The sequence below is a fragment of the Erinaceus europaeus genome, chromosome 1 (genome assembly GCF_950295315.1).
Source record: "Erinaceus europaeus chromosome 1, mEriEur2.1, whole genome shotgun sequence".
In the NCBI taxonomy this organism is placed as follows: domain Eukaryota; kingdom Metazoa; phylum Chordata; class Mammalia; order Eulipotyphla; family Erinaceidae; genus Erinaceus; species Erinaceus europaeus.
Genome location: NC_080162.1, coordinates 180,240,119 through 180,265,408, shown reverse-complemented (window position 1 = coordinate 180,265,408; position 25,290 = coordinate 180,240,119). Strand labels below are relative to the sequence as shown.

The following is a 25,290-nucleotide window of genomic DNA, read 5'->3' as shown; positions in this document are numbered from 1 at the left end:
CAAGTGTCTAGGAGTAACTGGAATAAAGACAATTAAGTATGTATCTCATGAGATTTACAATAATGTTTGTAATTTGTAAGACTAACACTGATCAATGTGACAGATTCGTTATGTTCATAATGCCAGCATTTTTTTTCAATTTTTTTCTGTTGCCCTTGTTGTTTATCATTATCGTTATTGTTGTTGTTACTGCCATCGTTGTTGCTGGATAAGGCAGAGAGAAATCGAGAGAGATGGGGAAGACAGGGAGAGAAAGATAGACACCTGCAGACCTGCTTCACCGCCTGTGAAGGGAACCCCCTGCAGGTGGGGAGCTGGGGGCTTGAACAGGGATCCTGATGCCTGTCCGTGTGCTTCCCGTCATGTGCGCTTAATCCACAGCATCACCATCAGGCTCCCAATGGCAGCATTTTTAGGAATATGGGAAATGTATGTGCTGCTCCAGCTTTCTGGTCCTATTTCCAACTCTGGCACCATCTTCCCAGACAATACTTTTAGCCCACCTGTATGTTAGCTATCAGGCTCTGGAAAAATTACTAGTCACAGGCCACATGGAACATACATAAAAAAGACTTCTCAGCTTACTCCCATACAAAGACCCCTACTTTCATTTGCCCTACTCCCACATTTGGGTACTGTTTACTGAGCAATTTGCTTTATATCATGCCACCTTTTAGCCACCAAACAGCAGATGCTACCATAATGCCAACCTGACCTCCCTGGACAGAGGGCATTAACCAATGTGTCCCAACAGAGGGGATAGGATGTGGAACTCTGATGTTGGTAACTGTATGTAACTGTACCCCTATTATCTTATAATATTATTAATAATTATTAAATCACTAGTAAAAATTAAAAATTAAGTATCAAGGGAAGTAGTTCATCAGTAGAGCACAGGACTTGACTTGCATGTATATAGTCCTAGGTTTGATTCTCCAAACCACATGCTAAAGCTGAATGATGCTCTGCCCTCTCTCATAAGAATAAACTTTTTAAAAAATTCTATTTAACTAAAAAAAATTTTTAAAGAGCTTTCATTTCAAGAAAGTATAAATCCTTAGCCATTTGGAAAATCTGATTTACCAGGAGAAGTAATTCCCTGAGGGTTGTGGTCACATATAACTTTTAACTTCTATTTAAGTTGTTTCAAAAATCCTATAGTTTAGACCAGCGTATCATAAAATAATTCCTAATGCTAACAGTGGTTAATGTGTTTGTGTTGGGAGGTAGTATTCCAATGACCAGCATTAGAACCACCAAGAAATGTTTTTTTGGGGGGGTTTGTTTGTTTGTTTGTTTTTGCCTCCAGCGTTATTGCTGGGGCTTGGAGTCCACTACTCCTGGAGGCTATTTTTTTCCCTTTTGTTACCCTTTTTTTTTTTAATTTAGTTATTCCCTTTTGTTGCCCTGGTTGTTTTATTGTTGTAGTTATTATTGTTGTTGTTACTGATGTTGTCATTGTTGGATAGGACAGAGAAATGGAGAGAGGGGAAGACAGAGGGGGGAGAGAAAGACAGACACCTGCAGACTTGCCTCACCGCTTGTAGATGGACTCCCCTGCAGGTGCGGAGCCAGGGGCTTGAACCGGAATCCTAACTCTGGTCCTTGCACTTCGCCACATGCGCTTAACCTGCTGTGGTACTGCCCAACTCCTGCCCTTGTTGTTTTTTTATAGTTGTTGTGGTTATTATTATCATTGTTATTCATGTCGTTGTTGGATAGGTCAGAGAGAAATCAAGAGAGGAGAAGACAGAGAGGGGGAGAGGAAGATAAGACACCTGCAGACCTGCTTCACTGCTTGTGAAGCGTTTCCAATGCAGGTGGGGAGCCAGGGGCTTGAATGCGTATCCTTCAGCTGGTCTTTGCGCTTTGAGCAATGTGCGCTTAACCCGCTGTGCTACCACCTGACCCCCCAGGAAATGTTTTTAAGCACTAGTGTTCAAGTCATCAAAAGGATATACCAAAAAAAGAAGAGAAAGGCTAGAAATAAAAGGATGGGCAAAGCCATACAAAGCTAATGAAATCAAAAAGAAAACAGCAATTGCTATTCTGATACCAAAGTAGAATTCCAATCAAATGTATTAATGTTCAAAATACATTTCAGTAATAAAATCGCAATCCAATGACGTGTTATGACTATCTACTGGGTTGTTGTAAAAGTCATGACACATTTTTGCATAGAAAAACATAGAAGGGGGTTACGGTGGAGCATACATAGTACGAAGAGTGGGGGGCATACAGTAGCACAGCGGGTCAAGCACGGAAGGCTCAAGGCACAGGAATAGGCGCAGAGATAACTAGTTCGAGTCTCTGGCTCCCAACCTGAAGGGGGTCGCTTCACAAGTGGTGATGCAGGTCTGCAGGTGTCTATCTTTCTCTCTCCCTCTCTGCCTTCCCCTCCTCTCTCCATTTCTCTCTGTCCTATCCAACAACAGCAGCAGCAATGGCAACAATAACAGCAACAACAAAGACAATAAAATGGGAAAAATAGCCTCCAGGAGTAGTGGATTCGTAGTGCAGGCAATGAGCCCCAGCGATAACCCTGGAGGCAAAATAACATAATACAAAGAGCAAGAACTAGCACAAAGATCCTGGTTCTAGCCCCCCAGCTCCGAATCTGCGGAGGGGGGGCTGGGGGGATGCTCACAAGCAGTGAAACAAGTCTGCAAGTGTCTTTCTCCCTCTCTATATCCCCCTGCCCTCTCAACTTTTTTCTGTCCTATCCAACAAAAAATAGAAAAAATGGCCACCAGGAGTAGCTGATTTCAAGTGCAGGCACCAAGCCCCAACAATAACCCTGGAGGCAAAAAATACATAGAAAAATATGTCATGACTTTTCCAGCAAACCAATATTTACCAAAGAACAAAGAAATCACCTGTGTGAAGGAAAAACTGTATGAGACACAAAGAAACATAGATAAAAGTACATAATCACTAAGATATTTTACATACCACTAAGTACAAAACAGATTGGGGGGAGTATTAAGGATACAAAATCTAACAAAGTCTTATAAAAGATCATATATGTATTGTGTATACATGTGTATCTACACATATATGCGTATATTTCTATTAACCTGTAACTGTTACCTTACACATGGCATGTATTACACATTAATCAAATTTTATATCTTTTATGCTTCTCAAAAATACATGGATCCTGCATTAGATCTCAAAGAAAGAGTAAGTGCCATAAAGTAGAAGGCAACCAATAAGTCCAAAATTTATAACATCATAAATAAAAAGGTTCTTCTTGGAGGTTAAACCTTTATTTAAAAAACTTTTATAAAAAAATAGAAAATAAATCACCTAGAATGACAGGATTAACTTCAAATAGATAATAAGCATAATACATAACAGGATCTACAGACAATGATGAAAGGATGCTTCAACTCTTTTAACCATTTTATCAATAAAGTGAAAGAATTAGAGGCTAGAAAGAGAGCTCACCAGGTAGGGTGCTTGCACACGAGCCCAGTTAAAAGTGCTGTACCACGTGGACGTTTTCATGGCATCAGAAAAGTTCTGATACTGTTGGTGTCTTTCCCACCCCCTGCTCCCACCCCCCATCTAAATGAAAAGGCAACCTAGGAGTGGTAAAACCTTGTGTGTGTGAGGCCTCAACACCAATAGTAAATAAATAAATGCATTAGAATAAGTGACAAATTCAACTCAAGAGATTTTTCAGAAACATATATCATTACCATTCTAGTATTAGATTTGATCTATCATTGATTTTCCTCCCACCACTTTATTGGGGGGTAATGGCATATAGTACAGTTGTTGACACATAAAACTTCGCATCTCTCCATGATAGGTATCTGCCAAGATGTAGGTCCCTTTTTTTTTTTTACAGTGCTAGGGCCTCATGTGTGTGCAATAATACTGTTCCAGTGTCAACTACTTATTTTTTTATATTTCAAAGACATAATGATGGAGACACTATAATACCGCTCCAGCCCCTATCTGAACTTGAACAAATAAGTGACACACTCTACCTGGTGAGCTATCTTTTGGTTCTGATTTTTCTCCTATATTATGAAATTACAATTTGCTTCTCTTTACCAGGTCCGGTATCAACATGCATTTGTTTTTGCAAATCTGGGAATATTATTCCTACCTACATAGCTGGCTGATCTATGTAAATATTAAATCTGGGATTTTTGGTAAGTCTGTAGCTAGAAAGAAATTCCCTGTGCAACTGTGTGTGACTGGTACTTTTCTGTGCGAGTTTATTAACTCTCCCTATTTTTTTTCCAGTGGATTGTCTTGTTCTGGCAGTGCCAGCCCTGTTCCAGGTTGCACCAAACATCAAATTCTCTATTACTTCCACGAGGTATGTCTTACTAATAGGTGCCCTGCACTATGTGATTGTCCTTATTACTGTTTCCGTCTGCAGCTGCTACCTCTGCATCTGATTATTAGGCACCCGCTATCTTCCCTCTCTGGATGCATGCACACGGCAGAAGGAACTGGCCCTCCCCGGCTTGAAAAAACTCATTTCTATTAACTATTTAAATTTAAAGCTATAGAAAGACAAATGGTGTTTAGATGTTCTGTCTTCTTTACTTCTGCTATTATTAGAAAAGGCTTTCTTCTATTGAACAGGTGGCATCAAAGAGGAAAAAAAAAAGTGCATTAGAGCCAAAGTTAGAACTATGTTTGTTGTCATTAAAATTGATTTTAATGGGCTAGCTTGGGAACTTTGCCACCATTTATCAAAATCTTTCAATAAGAAAATACATTCTGTGTTTCCAGTAACTGACACAAAAACAAACTCTGGAATGTGGTATATTTTGATGGTCATCCAAAATCTTGCTCAGAATTTATTAGACACAATATTCAATTTCCAAGAAATCTTGTTACTGAAAAAATTTAACATGTAACATAAACTCTTATTATTAACAATCACCACATTTATATTTTAAAAAATCATACTTACATTCTAAATGCATTTACCATCAAAAACTTTGTAAATCCTCCTCTAAAAATCAGTAGTTGGAGAAAATATATTTTAAAAGATTGAGTATTAAGGAGAAATATCTGGTAGATAATTGTCTGTGTATGTGAGAGAAAGACAGAGAGAAACACACAAAGGAACTCTCCAAAATAGAGAGAAAGACATTTAGGAATTTTCAAACTTCATAAAGCTAATTAGAAACCTATACGCATTTTCTATATACAATTCTGAAAACTAAAAGCCCAATTCATCTATATGTTATATGCCACATTAAAAAGTTTCACAATATCAACTGTCATTTGGTCCAGGTATTTTTTACAAAAGTATATAAATATAGTTAATGCGGGTGTCGGCCGGTAGCGCAGCAGGTTAAGCGCATGTGGCGCAAAGTATGAGAACCAGACTAAGGATCCTCCTTTGAGCCCCCGGCTCCCCACCTGTAGGGGAGTCGCTTCACAGGCAGTGAGGCAGGCCTGCAGGTGTCTATCTTTCTCTCTCCCTGTCTTCCCTCCTCTCTCCATTTTTCTCTGTCCTATCCAACAGTGACAACAATAACAACAACAACAACTACAATAAAAAACAAGGGCAACAAAAGGAAAAATATTTTAATATATATAGTTAATGCAAAATTTTACTTAAGCAAAATTCAAAGACATCTATGAAAAAGCACTGCCTCAAAAGCAAAGTAATGAATTTGCTGAGTTTTCAAAGCTTCCCCAAATATTTAATAAAATTAGTCACAATGAACAAAGGATTCTATTTGCCCTAATCTGGGAAAAAATTGTTTAAAAAAAAAAAGTTTTAAGAGACATATAGGATCAAATATACAGGTCATATATTTGAGTAACCAGAGTACTGCTCAGTTCTGATTAGCTTACGGTGGTGGCAAGGACTGAATCTGTGACTTAGGAGCCTCAAACATGAAAGCCTATTGCATAAGCATTATGGTACCTCATAAAATAACTTCTTGGAGATAAAACTATCAATTTAAAACTGTAGGTTTTAGAATGGGCTCATTCTACTAAAGAACCACAACAAACTGGATAGTAGGGGACCTAGAGTAGTTATTCTCTTAATACACTTTCCTTACATTCATCTTCTTGGAGAATAATGCTTAAACATTAGTTTTAAAAAAAAAAAAATTGAAAAGGAAGAGTCTCAAGAACATTTTCTTAAACAGCCAGATTTTGGGGGCGGGCTTACAGGGCTGAGTGGTGGTATACACACATTACAGAGCTCAAGGACCTAGTTCCAGCCCCTGGTCCCTACCTGCAGAGGCAAAGTTTCATGAGCAGTGAAACATTGCAGCAGGTATCCATCACTCTCTCCCCCTTCTCCTTCTCTCCCCTCCCTCCCTCTCCCCCTCTTCCTCCCTCCTCCCCTCTCTCCCTGTTTCCCTCTCCCTCTTCCCCTATCTCCCCATTCCCTCTCAATTTCTGTCTGTATCATAAATAAATATATTTTTAAAAATCACAAGGTAGGGAGCTGGGCAGTAGCGCAGTGGATTAAGCGAGCGCACGTGGCACAAAGCGCAAGGACTGGCATAAGAATCCTGGTTCGAGCCCCGGCTCCCCACCTACAGGGCAGTTGCTTCACTGGCAGTGAAACAGGTCTTTCTCTCCCACTCTGTCTTCCCCTTCTCTCTCCATTTCTCTGTCCTGTCTAACAACAGCCACATCAATAACAACAATAACTACAGCAACAATAAAAAACAACAAGAGCAACAAAAGAGAAAATAAATAAATATTAAATAAATAAATAAATAATCACAAGGTCAAATCCAGAACTGAAAAAGTCCTTATTTTATTTAAAATCTGCCCTTGGCAGCCTGGGAGATGGCGCACACTACTTGTAGAACCAGGGCCCAAATTCAGTTCCTAGCATCACATAGAGTGATGCTCCAGTCTCTCCTGAAATAAAATAAACATGTTTTTAAAATTGATTATGCTAACTTCTGCTTTTGTTTTTGCTTAAGGGGGATATGAAAAAAATGTTAAGCATGTAAGACATGAACAAAGTTTTTTTTTCTTAATTTAATAAACATACCAGATATTTTAAACAGCCTCTAATCCAAAATTAAGTGGTAGGTCTTGGGTCTGCCTGACTGCCAACAAGAGAACAAGGGGCCGGGTGGTGGCGCACCAGGTTGAGCGCACATTATTACAGTGCACAAGGACCTGGGTTACAGCCTCTGGTCCCCGCCTGCAGGGGGAAAGCTTTGCGAGTGGTGAAGCAGTGCTGAGGTGTCTCTCAATTTCTGGCTGTCTGTATCCAATAAATAAAGAAAACAAAAAAAAAATTTTTTTAAGTAGAACAAAGGAGTATAAAGCTATAAATTTGCATCATGACATGTACTACCAAGTCATTAGAACTTGAGCATTAATTTAATGGCAAGAAAACAGACATGCCCTCCCATGGGAATGAAAAGTGAGAAATTAGTAGCCAGAGAGATAGCACAACTGGTAGGGCACAGGACCCAAGTGCCTATGTTCAAGCCTTACTGTCACATGTACCAAATGGTGCTCTTGCTTTTTTCTCTGTCTCATGTGAAACTCTTACTAGTGTGAAAGAAAATTTTTATAAGAAGGGCCGGGCAGCGGTGCACCTGGTTAAGTGCACCCATTACCGTGTGCAAGGGCACAGGTTCAAGCCCTTGGTCCCCATCTGCAGGAGAAAGCTTCATGAGTGGTGAAGCAGGCCTCCAAGTCTTTCTCCCTCTCTATTTCCCTCTTCTCTCTCAATTTCTCTCTGGCTCTATCCAATAATAAAATAAATAATATTTTTAAGAAAAAATAAAGATTTTAATCTTCCATCTTCTTGCATTTTTACTTTTTTTTTAATTTTTTATTATCTTTATTTATTAGATAAAGACAGCCAGAAATCAAGAGGGATGGGGGATATAGAGGGAGACAGAGAGACACCTGAAACCCTGCTTTACCGCTTGTGAAGTTTTCCCCCCTGTTGGTGGGGACCAGGGATTTGAACCTGGGTCCTTGCACAATATATGTAACATGTGTGCTCAACCAGGTGTGACACCTCCTGGCCCCTTGCATTTTCACTTTCAAACAACGACACTCAGGTACCAGAAAATTTAAATTTTTCAGCTTAACTTCTCAATTTTTCCTTTAAGCATTTGTTCTTTTTTGTAGACTAAGAAAACTTTTATTCTCATAGTCCTGGAGGTGGCACAGTGGATAAAGCATCAAATTCTCAAGCACGAGGTCCTGAGTTCAATCCCCAGCAGCACATGTACCAGAGTGATGTCTGGTTCTTTCTTTCTCTCTCTCCTCCTATCTTTCTTATAAATAAATAAATTCTTTAAAAAAAAAAAAAAAGAAGAAAATTTCTGTTCTCTTCTATTTCCAAAATACTGACATTTTCTGATGAAAGTTTATTCTTTTTAATGAGAAAATAATGCTTTATAAGACAGTTGTGGGTACACAGTTTCTTTTTTTCTGTATTAGTAATTTATTAGTGATCTACAAGACTATAAAACGGGTACAGTTCCACACCATTCCCGCCACCAAGTTTTATGCTCCTACCCCCCACCCCCGCCAACAGATAACTGTCACAGTTCTCCCAAGATATTAGATATGGGTTGACTTTTTTTTTTTTTCTTCAACTTCATGTGTTTCAATTCTTTGTATTTCACTTAGGAGAGAAATCGTCTGGTAGTTGTCCTTCACTTACTTAACTAAGTATAATCACCTTTAGTTGCAATATAATCTTTTATTGTTATTATTTATAAGACTGAAATGCATGATTTCTATTCTATTCTTAAAGGCTTCTCCCCAATTCCCCCTTTCCTAGTCTATCAAAGTATACCCCATAGGGTTCTTTGTCGCCCCCACCCACCACCACCAGGTAGTTTAAACTCTTAATGGGGGGGGGGGGATATGGCCCCATGAGGAAGTTGATCCCTGTTTGTTTTTGGTTTTGATTCGCTTCTAAAGAGAGCCTGCCTTCACTTCTTTTCTAAGCCAGTTACACCTATTATAACTTCCAGGTGTCCTCTCTTTTTCCCCTTCCCTCTCAGTTAAAGTAAGCAAGGCATGATTTCTTCAGGTATTCTCCAAATTTTCTTCCCTCAGTAATGGGACAAAAACAAAGATTCTTGGTCACTGAAGTTCCAGATAGATCCTGGTGGAGCTGGGGATGAATAGTTTCTTATCTCCCCATGATATGATGAACTATACCCTATCTTTAAATAATTTTTGTCTGTGGTGTGTTATTTAAACTTTTAGGTTTCCCAGTATTTGAGAAGAATTTTTATACGTGTGGTCATCATTTAATGATGAAAAACATTGAATGCTTACTAGTATGTCCTTTCTTGTACTTAATTAGGATATACTGTGTAGCTCTTTTTTCTCCCCTACTTTTTTTTTTTCCATTTATTTTATGGAAGAGAGTAAACCAGACATCAGAGAACAATTTTTGTGTGAAGTGTATAGACTAAGCAAACTCTTAGAGATAAGAAGTAAGATAAAGACTAAGGGGTGGTGGTGCAGTTGGGAATTACTTTTTTTTTTAAATTTTTATTTATAAAAAGGAAACACTGACAGGACCCATGGGGTGGGAGGGGTGCAACTCCACACAATTCCCACCACCAGAACTCCATATGCCATCCCCTCCCTTGATGGCTTTCCTATTCTTTGTCCTTCTGTGAGTATGGACCCAAGGTCATTGTGGGATGCAGAAGGTGGAAGGTCTGGCTTCTGTAATTGCTTCCCCGCTAAACATGGGCACTGACAAGTGGATCCATACTTCCAGCCTGTCTTTCTCTTTCATTAGTGGGGCGGGGCTTTGGGAAAGTGAGGTTCCAGGACACATTGCTGGGGTCATCTGCCCAGAGAAGTCAGGTTGGCATCATGGTAGCATCTGGAACCTGGTGGCTGAAAAAAAAGTTAACATATAGAGGCAAACAAATTGTTGACTAATCATGAACTGAAAGGCTGGAATAGTGCAGATGAAGATTTGGGGGTCTCCATTTGTAAGTAGCTAGTAGGCATATTTTAGTTATATTCCAAAGGGCCCATGATTATAATAGTTTTTTTTTTTTTTCTTCTGAGCCTGACATCTGATATGCAGGTGGATCCAGGTTACTGTCTGGGGAGATGATGTCTTGGCTGGAAAAGGGGTTAGAAAGCTGGAGCAGGGAAGAGAGTAGCTCCCAAATATGGGAAAGGTACATAAATATTGTTGACTATAAACCCCATTGATTTGATCTGATCTGGGGCCCATATTCAGCTTAGGAGCCTGTGTATCCTCTGCATCCCTGTGGGTCTGAGCTCAAATACTGTGGTCATGAGTAGGAACGTGCCAAGATGCCCCAATTTCAAGACCCATCTTCCTCAAGTGGTAGATAGAGTATGTTGTCCAGCCTCCCTTCTGAGGATGGAACATTCTCTACCATTGTTGATCTATGTTGAGGGCAAGGGCAAAAAGGTGTCTATTGTGTTGTTTCTGATGCAGATAACTGGTAACAATGGAGAAAGGGATCTATTTAAGGTCTAGGCCCATCATGTCTGTTTGAGAATCTCATGATTCCCTGACTAGAACCCAGGTAATGGGGTGGCCTGATAGTGACTAAAGAAAGAGTCATTGTCCCTGGGTCCATGCTCCCAGGGGGGTGGAGAATGGGGGAGCTGTCGGGGGAGGGGGTGGGATATGGAGATTGGGTTGTGGGAGTTGTGTGGAGTTGTGCCCCTCCTACCCTATGGTTTTGTTAATTAATCCTTTCTTAAATAAAAAAAAAAAAAATTGGGCTTTGCCTACTTTCTTTGCTTTGTTTAACCCCTATGGTGAGATCCTTCTATATTTTCAGTTTCTATCAATCAATTTAGTATATCTTGTAAGTCTGGCTTCGTGTTAAGGAATTCCTTTAGCTGTCGTTTGTCTGAAAAGTCCTTCATCCCTCCTTTAAACCTGATCTATAGCCTAACAGCATAAAGTATTCTTGGGCTGACCCCTTTCCCATTCAGAACACTGAATATATTCTTCCAGTCTTTTCCAGGCTTTAAAAATTTTGAGAAATCAATTTATGCTAGTTTCCCTATAAATGGCTCTTTGCTTCTCTCTAGTAGCCTTCAGAATCCTGTTTTAGATTTTTGCTATTTTAATGACTGTGCACTGGTGAACTTGGGTTTAAATTCATTTTTTCTTGGAGCTATTTGAGTTACCTAGATCTAGGATTCTATCTCCTTTAATTGGAGTTAATTAATTCTCAGCTATTATTTCTTCAAATACAAGCCGTCTCTTTCTCGTCTCCTTTTTGTACCCCCTTTGTTGTTTAATATTATCTCTTTATATTTAATTCTTTTCTGATAACTTTTTTAAAAATATTTATTTATTCCCTTTTAGTGTCCTTGTTGTTTTATTGTTGTAGTTATTACTGATGTCATCGCTGTTGGACAGGACAGAGAGAAATGGAGAGAGGAGAGAACAACAGAGAGAGGGAAAGACAGACACCTGTAGACCGGCTTTACTGCCTGTGAAGCGACTCCCCTGCAGGTGGGGAGCTGGGGGCTCGAACCAGGATCCTTGTGCCAGTCCTTGCACTTTGTGCCACATGCACTTAACCCACTGTGCTACCTCCCAACTCCCAATATTATTTCATATATAACTCTCTTATATTATCTCTAGTTGTTTTAATGTTGGCACTTGTTTTTTTGTTGTTGTTGTTGTTTGTTTGTTCTTTGCATAGCCTCTCTACCTCATCTTCCTGCAGGTATGCCCATGTATTGTGTTTTTTAAGTCTCACTACACACTTCATTTTTTTTATTATTATTATTGTCATTGGATAGAGACAGAAAAATTGAGATGGGAGAGGGAGAAAGAAAGGAGGTATATAGACACCTGAAGCTCTACTTCATCACTCGTGAAGCTTTCCCCTGCAGGTGGGAACCAGGGCCTTAAACCTGCATCCTTATGCATCGTAATGTGTGCAATCTGAAGTCTTAATCTGGCAGTTTATATAGATATGTTGACTTTTCTACAAACTGCTGTCTTGGTTCAACATTACAAATCATTTTCTCTGGCTACTTTTTTTTTCACTTTACTCTTACTTATTTTTAATTATGATAGAGAAATAGGGAGAGAGGTGGGGAGAGAGGGAGAGGGAGAAAAGACACCTGTAGCCTGATCCATTGCTTTTGAAGCTTCCCCTCTGCAGGTGGGAAATGGGGGTTCGCACCTGGGTAACTTGTGCACTTCACTGGTTGTGCCAATGCCCAACCACTCCGGCTACTTTCAATTACATGCACTTACCATGTGACTTATAGCCTTTGTTTCCCTTTTTCTGCCAGGCCTGGGCAGGGCAGGCTGCAGAAGCAGAAGACCACCAACATGTGGTGTGTGATGGTGTGGAAAGTCAAGTAGGGTGAGTGGCGTTAGAGACCAGAATCTGCTGAAGTGTGGAACTGAGCAGAGAGTAGATTTTACCTTAGTTGTGAAAATCTCTCTGTCCTCACCTAGATTCTAGGCCTTTTACTTTTGTTGTTAGCTTAACTGTGCTCCAGGGCTGTTTCTTTCATGTATATTTTTTAAAATTCATTTATTTTATAATAATAGAGACAAAAAAATAAATGAGGCTGAAGAGAGGAAGAGACACCTGCAGCCTGTTTCACCACATGAAGCTTCCCCCATGAGTGAGGGGGCTCAAACCTGAGTCTTCAGACATGCCCAGGAGTATTCCTATGCTCATTTTTTTAAGTACATTGTAGTTTTCATTGTGGCAGTGGCAGTGAAAATACAGTGAGACTGGCTATTGCAACTTTGTCCTAAGTACAACCCTGATTTAAGCCCAGGCCCAAACATGTTGCAGGAAGCTTTTTTTTTAATATTTATTTTATTTATTTATTCCCTTTTGTTGCCCTTGTTGTTTTATTGTTGTAGTTATTATTGTTGTTGTTGGATAGGACAGAGAGAAATGGAGTGAGAAGGGGAAGACAGAGAGGAGGAGAGAAAGACAGACACCTGCAGACCTGCTTCACCGCCTGTGAAGCGACTCCCCTGCAGGTGGGGAGCCGGGGTTCGAACCGGGATCCTTATGCCGGTCCTTGTGCTTTGCGCCACCTGCGCTTAACCCGCTGCGCTACAGCCTGACTCCCTGCAGGAAGCTTTTGTACTATGGTATCTTCACCTCTCTCCCTGTTTCTCCTTCTATTTGAAAAATAAACTGAGTCACAGAAGTTTAATCTCAGTGATTAAAAAAAAGGGGAGGGGAAGAGTCTGCTCACATCCTCGACAGACGTCATGATGAGATATCAACAGTAATTTTTCTTTTTTTTAATTTTTTTATTATCCTTATTTATTGGTTGGATAGAGACAGCCAGAAATTGAGAGGGAAGAGGGAAATTGTGAGGGAGAGTGCCAGAGACACCTGTAGCGTTGCTTCACTACTTGCAAAGCTTTCGGCCTGCAGGTGAGGACCGGGGGCTCGAACTTGAGTCCTTGACCACCACCTGGCCCCTCAATAGTGATCTTTTTTTACATTTTCTTTTCTTTTTTTTTTTTTTGGATAGGACAGAGAGAAACTGAGAGGAGGGGAAGATAGGATAAGAGAAAAATAAAACACATGCAAACTTGCTTAACTGCTTGCAAAATGACCTCCCCTGCAGGTGGGGAGCTGGGGGTTTGAACTGGGATGCTAGTGTGGGTCCCTGTGCTTCAAACTATGTGTGTTTAACCCGGTGCACCACTGCCCAGCTCCCCTGGTAATTTATCTTTATTCTGAAGTCTACTTTGATAAAAAAATATATAGTCACTCATACTTTATTAAGATTAGTGTTTCCATTACTGCATACCATTTTTCACCCTTAACTTTTAAGCAATCAGTGTGATATTGAAAGTGGACTTCTTCACAGTTATACGACTTAATGATAGAATAAACATACAATGGTAGCCTCAAGAAACTGTACAATAAAAAAAAAAAGAAACTATACAATGGAGCCTAAGTGTGTAGCAGGACAGGCCATTATGGTCTGTGTAATAACACACGATGACATTTCCACAATAATGAAATCAACTAACAGTGCAATTCTTTAAACATATCATCACTAAGCAATGCAGGAGTACACCTATAGCCTATGGTTCTATTTCTAGCTTTTACCCACTTGATGTCCTCTTTAACTAAAGTGTTTAGATCAGATATAAAGAATTGCTGAAAAGGTCAACGTGTATTTTTCCATGTTTTTCTATGCAAAAATTCATCATGGCTTTTCCAACAACCCAATACTTAACATAATTATGACTATGACAGAGTTTGAATCTTTCAGTGTATTCACTGTTCTATTTACCCCATGTGTTTACTCCTTTTTGCTATCTTCTCTCTTCTTGAACAGTTTTTGATTCATTATATCTTCACTATTATATCCTTACCTACTTCTTCTTTCACTACATCAATATATATTTAACTTAAAGTTAAATCTTGAAGTGACCCCACAGTAGCACACTAGGTTAAACACACATAGTACAAAGTGCAAGGACCTGTGCAAGGATCCTGGTTTGAGCCCCTGGATCCACACCTGTACCGGGGTCACTGCACAAGCAGTGGAACAGGTCTACAGGTGTTTATCTTTCTCTCTACCACTCTATCTTTCCCTCCTCTCTCAATTTCTCTCTGTCCTATCCTATTTAAAAAGGGGAGGCCTCCAGAAGCAGTGGATTCATAGTGCCAGTACCAAGCCCCAGCGATAATCGATAAAGGCAAGACAAATCAATCATTCAATCAATAATCATACTGCATGTGTGGGGCAGTGGCACACCCAGTGGATACATGTTACCAAATCATACTACATAAGTGTGTATAAGATGAGTACCTCATCCAGGTTTTCCGAGTATTTGTTGAGGGATGGTAAATCTGGTTCTAGTCACTCCAAGATGGCCAGAACTGTTAGCCCTAAAATAGTTTTGTTTCTTTGTTTGTTTATCTAGTACCTGGGAAAGAAATGATTGGGTACTGCTCGTCTTTTACTTCAAAAAGAAAGTTGAATTTCCATTGCATAAAGTGAAAACTGTCGCATCTGGTCTTGTGTTTTAACGTAGTCTATTATCTACCAGTTCCTAGTCTTAATTTTACACACACCCTACTTAAGACAAGAGCTGCTAACTCAGAATCATGGTTCATTTACTCTGAAATTGTCTTCCTGCATCTCTACTTCTCTGGCTTTGTATTCTTGTTCATGACCCCTCAGCTTTGTTTTCAAATCCTTTTCTCTGTCCTATCAGAGTTTTATAAGACAGTGTATTTTAATGTGCCTTCACTAGAAGTTTATATTTACACCCCCCAAAAAAAAATCCCTAATAATCTTAGAGCTAAGGAGATAGCATAATGGCTATGCAAATAGATTTCAGGCCTGAGGTTCAGAGGTCCCAGGTTCAATTCCCAGCACCACGATAAGGCAGAATTGAATAGTGCTCTGGTTTAAAAAAAAAAAAAAAAGACTAATAATGAGATCAAAACTCTGCCTTGTAGCTTACTATTTTAATTCTACATAAATTCTACTATCTCTATTTATTTATTTATTGAATAGAGACAGCCAGAAATCAAGAGGGAAAGGGGTGATAGAGAGGGAGAGAGAGACAGCTGCAGCACTGCTTCACCACTCACAAAGCTGGGGGATGTGCTTGAACCCAGGTCCTTGCACACTGTAACATGTGCGCTCAACCAGGTACACCCCTACCTAGCCCCCATACATTTTATAAAGTAATAAACTTGTGAAAAAAAAATACCAGTTTGAAAAATGCTGACACTGTATGTATAAAGAATATAAGAAGAAAATGAAAATATCCCCCGACCAGGAGATGTTAATATGAAAAAGGCAAAAGCACATGTAACCATTTTAAAAATTTTCTGCTTCTTACCACTTCATTTGTCTTTTCCATTTATTCAGGGGCTTTAAATTATGTATTTGGCTGATTTTTTTTTTCATATAGACTGACCTGTAACAAAGTGACAATTTTAGAGGTTGTTTGTAGTGTGTGTGCTTAACCAGGTATGCCACCATCTGGCCCCACAATTTTAGAGGTTAAAAAAAGGTCAGGTGCTGGGAATCTCATATGGCTATACCCTTCTCTATCATTTAATAAACAGCCTTGGAACACCAACATGACCTTATGCAATCTGTATTGTTTTATAAATACACAGGCACCATCTGGTGGCAGGAAGCAAAACTGCAGGTTTATACTCTAGTGCTACAATACTGAAACTGACTGCTCAGTTTCTTAACTATTCTACTTCCTAACAAGCTTTTAACAAAAAAAAAGAATTTTAAGATAATGAAGAATGTCCAGGTCTACAGTATGAATAAGTTCAAACAAAAGTTAGCATCAGCTGTCAACCTACAGAACCTACTTTTAAGTACAATTTTAAAAGCTATTTATTAAAATCATCATTAGTCCCAGTATTATTGACAATTAATACAATGAAATAAACCAGTCCAGAAACTTCAAAAAACTTCTTTCACTCTACCAAATTTCCACTGATAACTATAGCTGCCAGCAAAGATCTTTCCAATTCTCATAGACTTATATTCCAGGAACCTAGGACTCCTCAGAGTTTCTAGTGGTTTTCTAGAACTGCTTCAAACCCTTTATTTAATTTGATATGATTCAAACCATGCATACTGAGAAAGCAGAGTTATTTGACAACTGCCTTGAAACTATAATTTCCCTAATAAAACAATTTAAAAACACACAAAGAAAGCAACTTTAGGTTCCCGATTACTAAATGATTTGACCTGTTTTATATGTTAATGCTTTTTCAGCCACCAAGTTACAGATGCTACCATGAGGCCAACCTGACTTCCCTGGGCAGCTGACCTCACCGATGTGTCCAGGAACTCTACCTCTCCAGAGCGTGCCCCACTAGGAAAAGACAGGAACAGGCGGCGGTATGGAACAGCCTGCTAATGCCCATGTCCAGTAGTGAAATAATTACAGAAGCCAGACCCTCCACCTTCTGTACCCCATAAAGATCCTGGGCCCATACACCCAGAGGGATAAAGAAATGAAAGCTTCCAGGGGTTGGGCAGCAGTGCAGCGGGTTAACCACACATGGCGCAAAACACAAGGACCGGCTTAAGGATCCTGGTTCGAGCCCCTGGCTCCCCACCTACAGGGGAATCACTTCACAGGTGGTGAAGCAGATCTGCAGGTGTCTATCTTTCTCTTCTCCCTCTCTGTCCAATTCAACAACAATGACATCAATAACAACAACAATAATAAGCACAACAATGATAAAATAACAAGGGCAACAAAAAAGGGAAAAAATAGCCTTCAGGAGCAGTGGATTCATGATGCAGGCACCAAGCTCCAGTGATAACCCTGGAGGAAGAAAGAAAGAAGGGAAGGAAGGAAGGAAGGGAGGGAGGGAGGGAGGGAAAGAGAAAGAGAAAGAGAAAGAGAAAGAGAAAGAGAAAGAGAAAGAGAGAAAGAAAGAAAGAAAGAAAGAAAGAAAGAAAGAAAGAAAGAAAGAAAGAAAGAAAGAAAGAGGGGGTCGGGCGGTGGCACAGCGGGTTAAGCGCACGTGGCGCAAAGCGCAGGGACCAGCGGAAGGATCCCGGTTCGAGCCCCCGGCTCCCCACCTGCAGGGGAGTCGCTTCACAGGCGGTGAAGCAGGTCTGCAGGTGTCTGTCTTTCTCTCCCTCTCTCTCTCTGTCTTCCCCTCCTCTCTCCATTTCTCTCTGTCCTATCCAACAACAAAGCAACGTCAACAATGGCAATAATAACCGCAAGGAGGCTGCAACAACTAGGGCAACAAAAAGGGGGGAAAATGGCCTCCAGGAGCGGTGGATTCATGGTGCAGGCACCGAGCCCAGCAATAACCCTGGAGGAAAAAAAAAAAGAAAGAAAGAAAGAAAGGAAGGAAGGAAGGAAGGAAGGAAGGAAGGAAGGGAGGGAGGGAGGGAGAGAGAGAGAGGAAGGAAAGCTTCCAGTGAAGGAGATCAGATGAGGAGGAGGAACTCTAGTGGTGGGAATTATACCCCTCTTATCCTACGGTCTTGTTGATCATTATTAAATCAATAAAAAAAATTAAAAAGGCAGCTTTATTGGCCTTTACGAGTAAATAAATCAGAAGTTGTGTATATAGCTAGCAATAACCAAATGCAGTCTTGACACAAAATATATTAACTACATGGAAGGGTAGATTGCTTGGGGTGCATGGCAGCCAGCTGTCCCAAACTGAATAATGCCAAATTAATATAACTATGTCCTTTGGGGGAAAACTATCTAGATCGTAGGTGAATGAAGAACAGATGAGTCACTCAGCCTTAGTCTGTATCCTACATAAAGGCATTTTCTGGAATAGATACTACACATCTATCTATACTCACAAAGTTCTAGGCCCTAAAGGACTTCTTTTTTGAGACATATATAGTCTCACCAACCCTAAGATAATCCTTCACCATTCATAAGCTTCCCCCTGCAGGTGGGGACCAGGGGCTTGAACCTGAATTCTTGAGCACTGTAATGTATGAGCTTAACCAGATGTGCCACCACCCAGCCCCAAAACTAAATTGTTCATCTTTCAAAAAAACCTGCTTGGGAGTATGTGATCCAGATACGTGAAAATTATCACTCACACTCCCCCTTCAATTAAACCCCAAGTGTAACTGTCAAATCTCCCGAATGCAGTACTGTATTCTCTACCCCAAACACATTAAACCTAAATCATAACAACCTTTTAATTTTAACCCCATCCACACTATCTCCCATATACTTTCAATGTAATATTTATTTTATTTATTTTTTTTTGTTTTTTTAATTTATTTATTTATTTATTTAAGAAAGGAGACATTAACAAAATCATAGGATGGGGGGGTACAACTCCACACAATTCCCGCCACCCAATCTCCATAACCCATCCCCTCCCCAATAGCTTTCCCATTCTCTATCCCTCTGGGAGGATGGACCCAGGGTCGTTGTGGGTTGCAGAAGGTGGGTCAATGTAATATTTAAAGCATAGTTCTGGTTATTTTATTCCTCAGTTTAAAATCTTCCAATGGCTCCCAATCCCCTTAGCATGCAAACTGAGGGTATCAGATCAGTACCCTGCCTAAGCTTCAGCCCTCTCATTCCAGACACAGCACACTGCTTGCAAATCTGTGTGTGAATTTAACTTCTCTGGACTGCTTGCCTTTGTTCTCAAAAATCTAGATCATTTTTCCCTACCTTCACCTTCTTCACTTGGCTAGTGCCTAGGCAATCAAGATTTGGTTCAAGTGTCACTTCCTCTGGAAGGCTGCCTTGAGGCTCTGATTTGAGTATGAGGCTGGTCCTCGATGATTCCGTAGCACCACAAGAACACCTACCACTCCCCGAGTTTTATTTTCTCCCTCTTCTAATAAATTCAATTTGCTACACTGACTTTTATGAAGCATCTACTCTATCAGAAGCATAAGGTAAAGACCATAAGGTAAAGATTTTCAATAAATGTTTGGTGAATGAAAGCTCACAAAGTTTTTTCATTTTATTACTATTATTATTATTATTATTATTATTTCTATTTAGCAAATGAGGAAACTAGTGCAGGTTCAGTGCTTGGCCCTGGATCACAGATCTAAAAAGCATCAGCACTGGGATTTAAACAAAATATTCAGACTGAATGTTTAGAGGTTTTGTACATGTTGCTTCTTCAGCCTAGAATAGATGCCATCTCTCTTATGACATACATATTGTTTCTCAACAATATGTATGTCACCTTTTCAGTGTGTAACCACCTCTTACTGACTACAACCTTCCCCAATTAGAACCTGACCTCCATAAAAAAATTATTACTGCCTGTCTTCCTATGCACCAGACGTTTCATTTTTATAATAAGTTTTAAAGTAATAAATTCATGCAAAAAGTCTCAAACAAGTGGTCAGGAGATGGCTCGGCAGGTAGAGTACATGCCCTGCATTTTGAGGCCCAGGATTTAACTCCCAGCATCACACATGACAGAGTAGTACACTGGTCTCCCTTCATCCCATTCTCTCACCCTCTTAGTAAAATCCTTTAATCAAATAAAATTCAATAAAGAATTGTAGATGTCCAAATACAATAAGCATTTAAATATAATTTCCTCGTAAACCATTTCTTTTGTTTTCCCTTCAGGACACTGCAATGGTATCATGCCTACATGATTCCACCACTCACAGACTTTATTTTTTATCTTTTACAGATGGGGGATGGAGGTGAGGGAGAGGGAGAGAGAGGACGAGCAGAGAACTGCCCCACCAATTAGAAAGCTTCCAGTTTTTATGGTGCTGCTGCAAAGTGGATGGGGGCTCAGCCACAGGTGCTCACCATGGTGAAGCAGGCACTCTACTGGGTGAACTTTCTCCCAGCTGGGTCTGTTCTTTTCAGTGCATTAAAAGCAAAATAATTAGGGCTGCTGACATGGCTTACCTGGAAGGGGTCCTGCTTTACCATGCACAAGACTGAAGTTTAAGCCCTCAATACAACAACTTCAAGAGTACTAGGCACTTGGGGAAGCTTCCTAAACCCTGTTTTTTTCAGTCTGAAAAGGTTGGCCCAGAGTGGCAAAGTCCCATCAATCCCCCTCCCCACACACACACTGAAGTATCTTCAAATATAAACTGTTTACAACTCAAGTGGACTAAACATATGTCATACTTAAGTGAACGAATAGTTTTATTTAGAATCAGTAACTTCAGAGTGAAAGAAAAGGCAATTGGGTGTGTTACACAATAAACAAAAAAAAAAATGTAAAGCAGCTATAAAAGAAATTTCCCTTTTGCACCCTATGAGGTAGGGACATCAAATTTATTCTGTCACTGGGTGTTCCATAGTAACAACAAGATGGGGATGGAACAACAGCCCAGAAAGTCAAGGAAAGTTAAAGGTTTAGGCCAGAACAAGAAGTGACAGAAGATAGATACACTCTGAAAGGACTACCAAATGGAAGGGGCAGGGAGAGGATTACAACTAACTGCAGGTTTCAGCAGAACAGGCAAGAAGTGTCAAGTACCTGGTGAACATGAAAATTGCCACAAAGACCTACAAAGTCAGAAAACATTATAGGAAAAACCCACAGAAGTGAGGGTCCTTTCTCTCCTATCAAGACAACACAGACGCCGCTGGGAGGAAGAGAGGAAGGGCAGAAGTCTAAGAAACTGTGCACACTCTTCTTACAGATCTTGAGTAATAATATTTAAATCAGCTATTTACACTTTGAATAGGATTAGGTTTTAGATAACAGTTTCTAACTACCAGCAAAACATGAAGCAGCACTGGATTAGGTACAGAATCAATCCTGTATAGACTGAGTACCTTGTTTCCAAGTACCTTTTTGTCACACCTGAGCTGTAATGTCAGTTACTATACAAAGTGATTTATTTAAAAGCATCAAAATCCTACCATCAGGAAAAAAAAAAAAAGGCAATTATGTAACAGATATATATCCTATTTATAATGAGTTATGTAGCTTTCATAAATAATCAAGAAAAAAACTGATTTTTTTCATCCATGAAAGGGAATTTATTTCAAAACCATCGTATACTGTTCATAAAAGCTAAAAAAAAAACCCAGAAAACAGCTCACGGGGGAAATTATATATATATATATATATTTCTATAGAATTATTAAATATCCACTGTCTCTGAAAGAAAATTCTCAACTCCATGTCTACTACAAGACTACTTAATGTGCAGAAATATTAGTAAGTTCATCCAACAAATTTCCTGTGAGTTACAAATCTTCATGATTGTAATATTTGTATATATATAGAGAGAGAAATTAAGCTTAGCATCAGCTTAGTACATAAATGAGCAAGTCCAATGAGTCAGCACTACATTATGGAGTGACTTGGGTGTGCTTGCACAAATACGAGGATCTTACTTCACAGGAGATTAAAGAAATTTTTTTTTATTTCTTTTGTGTTATTTTTATGTGTGATGGGATACAGGCAGCCATAAATCGAGAGGGAAGGCGTGACAGAGAGGGAGAGACATCTGCAGCACTGCTTCACCACTCTCAAAGCTTCCCCCCTGCAGGTGGGGACCAGGGGCTTGAACCCAGGCACTTGCACACTGTAACGCGTACTCAACCAGGTGCACCACCACTGGGCCCCAAAAGAATTTGTTTTAATAAATAAAACTAGATCCTCGGGGCAAACCTCAGTCTAGTTGTGATTTACTGCAGTAGGTCCTAGGGCTCTAAGAGGGGAAGGGGAAGGGACTAAAGAAGGGCAGCAGTGCGAATATGTTGTGGGAGAGGAAGGCGGCACTTGGCGGTGCGTGTAGTATGCAGGCATCTACCTCTGGGAGATAGGAAGTACACAGCTGACACTAGCGGCTTATGAATTGTATTCCCCCAGCAAAGTTACTTAGAATTTTAAGGGACACTGCGTAGTAGTTCCCTTGTATAGTGTGCTGCCTTATCATGGGTGCGGCCCAGATTTGAGCCTGGCACCCACTACATCAAAGGTTATCTTTGGTGCTGTGGTCTTTTTCACTCTCTCTCCTAAAATAAATAAATAAACATCAAAAATTTAAATGACCAGGCTGTAGGGCACCCAAGACTGCAGCACACACATCAGCATCCACAAGGACCCAGGTTCAAGCCCCTAGTTCCCAACTGCAGGCGGGAAGGAAGCCTCTCGAGCAGTGAAGCAGCGCCCAGGTTTCTTTTTTTATCTCCCTATTTCTCTTCTGTCTCTATCAGAAAAGAAAAAAAAAGGGGGGGTGGGAGTAGTGGAGCTCTGGTGTAGGCTCCAACAATATCCCTAGTGGCCCAAAAAAAAAAAAAAGAAAAGAAAAATCTTTTTTGTTGTTGTTGTTGTTAAAAAAAAAAAAATTTAGGGAGTCGGGCAGTAGCGCAGCGGGTTAAGCGCATGTGGTGTAAAGCGCAAGGACAGGTGTAAGGATCCTGGTTCGAGCCCCCGCTCCCCACCTGCAGAGGAGTCGCTTCACAGGCAGTGAAGCGGGTCTGTAGGTGTCTTATCTTTCTCTCCCCCTCTGTCTTCCCCTCCTCTCTCCATTTCTCTCTGTCCTATTGAACAATGATGACATCAACAATAATAACTACAACAATAAAAACAACAAGGGTAACAAATAGGAAATAAAGAAATAAATATTTTTTAAATTTAAATAAATTTTTTAAAACTTGTTCCTTAAAATAATTCTTTTAAAATTTTTAAATATTTCTTGTGAGCCTGAATTAGCTAAGTTCCCAGAAAATGCCCGACATGAATTTTCCTTAAAGTAAGTGCTGAGTTTCAGAAATGTTCACAATATGCATAAAACAAAAATAAAAACAAACCAAAGAAGACATACAAACCTCTGGTTGTACATGCCCCGAAAGTTGTAATTAGCTCTATAATTTGGGAAAGGCTTTGGATCTAATGGCCTGTAGATGGCAGGCTCTCCCCTTTTCATAGCAAGCCCATTCAGTTCCACAGTTGGAGTTATACTACCTGTTTAAAAGAAATATTAAAGGCACACAAGTGAAATATTTCCATAATAAATCACATTAGCTATATTTATATGACATATAACTACCATGGAAGAGCGGGGAGTAAATGGCCCATCCGTATGACTTCCTAAGGTGTAGTATTTATTAACAGGAAAGCTGTTGCTAATAAAATCTCTTCGGGTTTTGCAACATTTTGTTTACTTGAATTACTCAAACTTCAATTTTTTCAGTCATACTAGTTCAATATAAGGAAAACACAAACTTTATAGATTGCTTAGTTTAGATTGCTTGGTTTCAGTGTAATAAGTATTAAACTTCATGATTACTTACCCCAAAAGAGATTACATATACCTAATCATCAACTATATTTTGTAATTAACCAATTAAAATCAGTAATGAAGACAGGATAATCAGTAATTCTTGGAATTATATAACAAAAACAGTTTTTGAGGGTTTTTTTTTTTTCTCCTACTACCAATAACAGTAAAATAAGTGATGGTCTCTACAGAAAACCACTAAAGGCATATACTGAAATATTTATGGGTGAAGTAGTAGATCTAAAATTTGTTTCAATTAATGATGAGTGTAGATAGATAATAAACAAGACTGGCTACCCTGTGCTGGTAGCTGGTGCAGCTGGTGATGACTCCATGAACATGTACTACCTTACTTTCAGTCCATTTGTAAAAGCTTGGAAACTTCAATACAAAAGAAAAAAAAACATAAGCATTGCGTTAAGATATCCTACCAAAGCGCAGCGGGTTAAGCGCAGGTGGCGCAAAGCGCAAGGACCGGCATAAGGATCCTGGTTCGAGCCCCGGCTCCCCACCTGCAGGGGAGTCGCTTCACAGGCGGTGAAGCAGGTCTGCAGGTGTCTATCTTTCTCTCCACCTCTCTGTCTTCCCCTCCTCTCTCCATTTCTCTCCGTCCTATCCAACAACGACAACAACAATAATAACTACAACAATAAAACAACAAGGGCAACAAAAGGGAATAAATAAATAAAATAAATATTTAAAAAAAAAAAAAAAAAAAAAGATATCCTACCAAGAGGTTGTTTAGTAAAACAAAGGAACACCCACCTCTTATAACAAATCACAAAAATGAATATGAAGATTTTATGGGGGGGGCGGGGGACGCAGGGTGGCACACTTGGTTGAGTGCAAACGTTACAGTGCCCAAGAACCCAGGTTCAAGACCCCAGGCCCCACCTGCAGGGAGAAAGCTTTGCGAGCAGTGAAGCAGGGCTGCAGGTGTCTCTCTGCCTCTCTCCCTCTCTATCTTCCCCTTCCCTCTTGATTTCTGGCTCTCTATCCAATAATTAAATAAAGATAATTTTTTTAAAAATTTAAAAAAAAGAAAGCACAAGAAGAGGACAGAGATTTAAAAAAAGATTTTATGGAAAGTAAAATTTATTATTTTATTTTTTTAAGTGAATTTCATTTGAATTATTTTCCACATACAAAAATATGTACACTTATTACAGCAGAGACATCAGGGTTGGCTTAAAGTCCCAGCAAAAGGGTGATAGAGCTTGACACAGATTCATGACACCCCCAGATTATACATTAGTCAAAAGTTAATGAACTGCTCATTTTGCGTTACAAGTCTGAACAATTCATTCAAAACTACAGATGGAGGTAAGAACAGCAGCCATGTGGATTTAAGAAGGAAAAATACTGGGCTGTGTGAAAAGTTATGACACGTTTTTGCATTAGAAACCAGAAAAACGTCACGACATTTCCGACAACACAGTATGATGAGCGAGAGAACAAAGGAAGAGACAAGAGGGGTAAAGATATGGGTAAGATAAACAGCAAAGAGAAAGTATTTCAGAGGAAATCCTGGCCACCCAAATCACTAACTAGTTTAATACAGACACTGGAGGCAGAGAAAGAAAATCGAACAGAAAG

The 25,290-nt window shown here is 39.7% G+C and overlaps 1 protein-coding gene across 11 annotated transcripts in view; it reads right to left on the bottom strand.

Annotated features, from left to right (window-relative positions):
* The window catches only part of STAU2 (staufen double-stranded RNA binding protein 2), a 284,150-nt gene that overhangs the window by 209,251 nt on the left and 49,609 nt on the right, over positions 1 to 25,290 (bottom strand). For 9 of the 11 annotated variants that reach the window (XM_060200130.1, XM_060200104.1, XM_060200101.1 and 6 more), the window contains one exon: positions 23,243 to 23,378. The exons of the other annotated variants lie outside the window; for them this stretch is intronic. In XM_060200130.1, the coding sequence (XP_060056113.1) occupies positions 23,243 to 23,378 (136 nt within the window). The remainder of the gene's footprint in view (positions 1 to 23,242; positions 23,379 to 25,290) is intronic. 11 annotated transcript variants of the gene reach the window in all.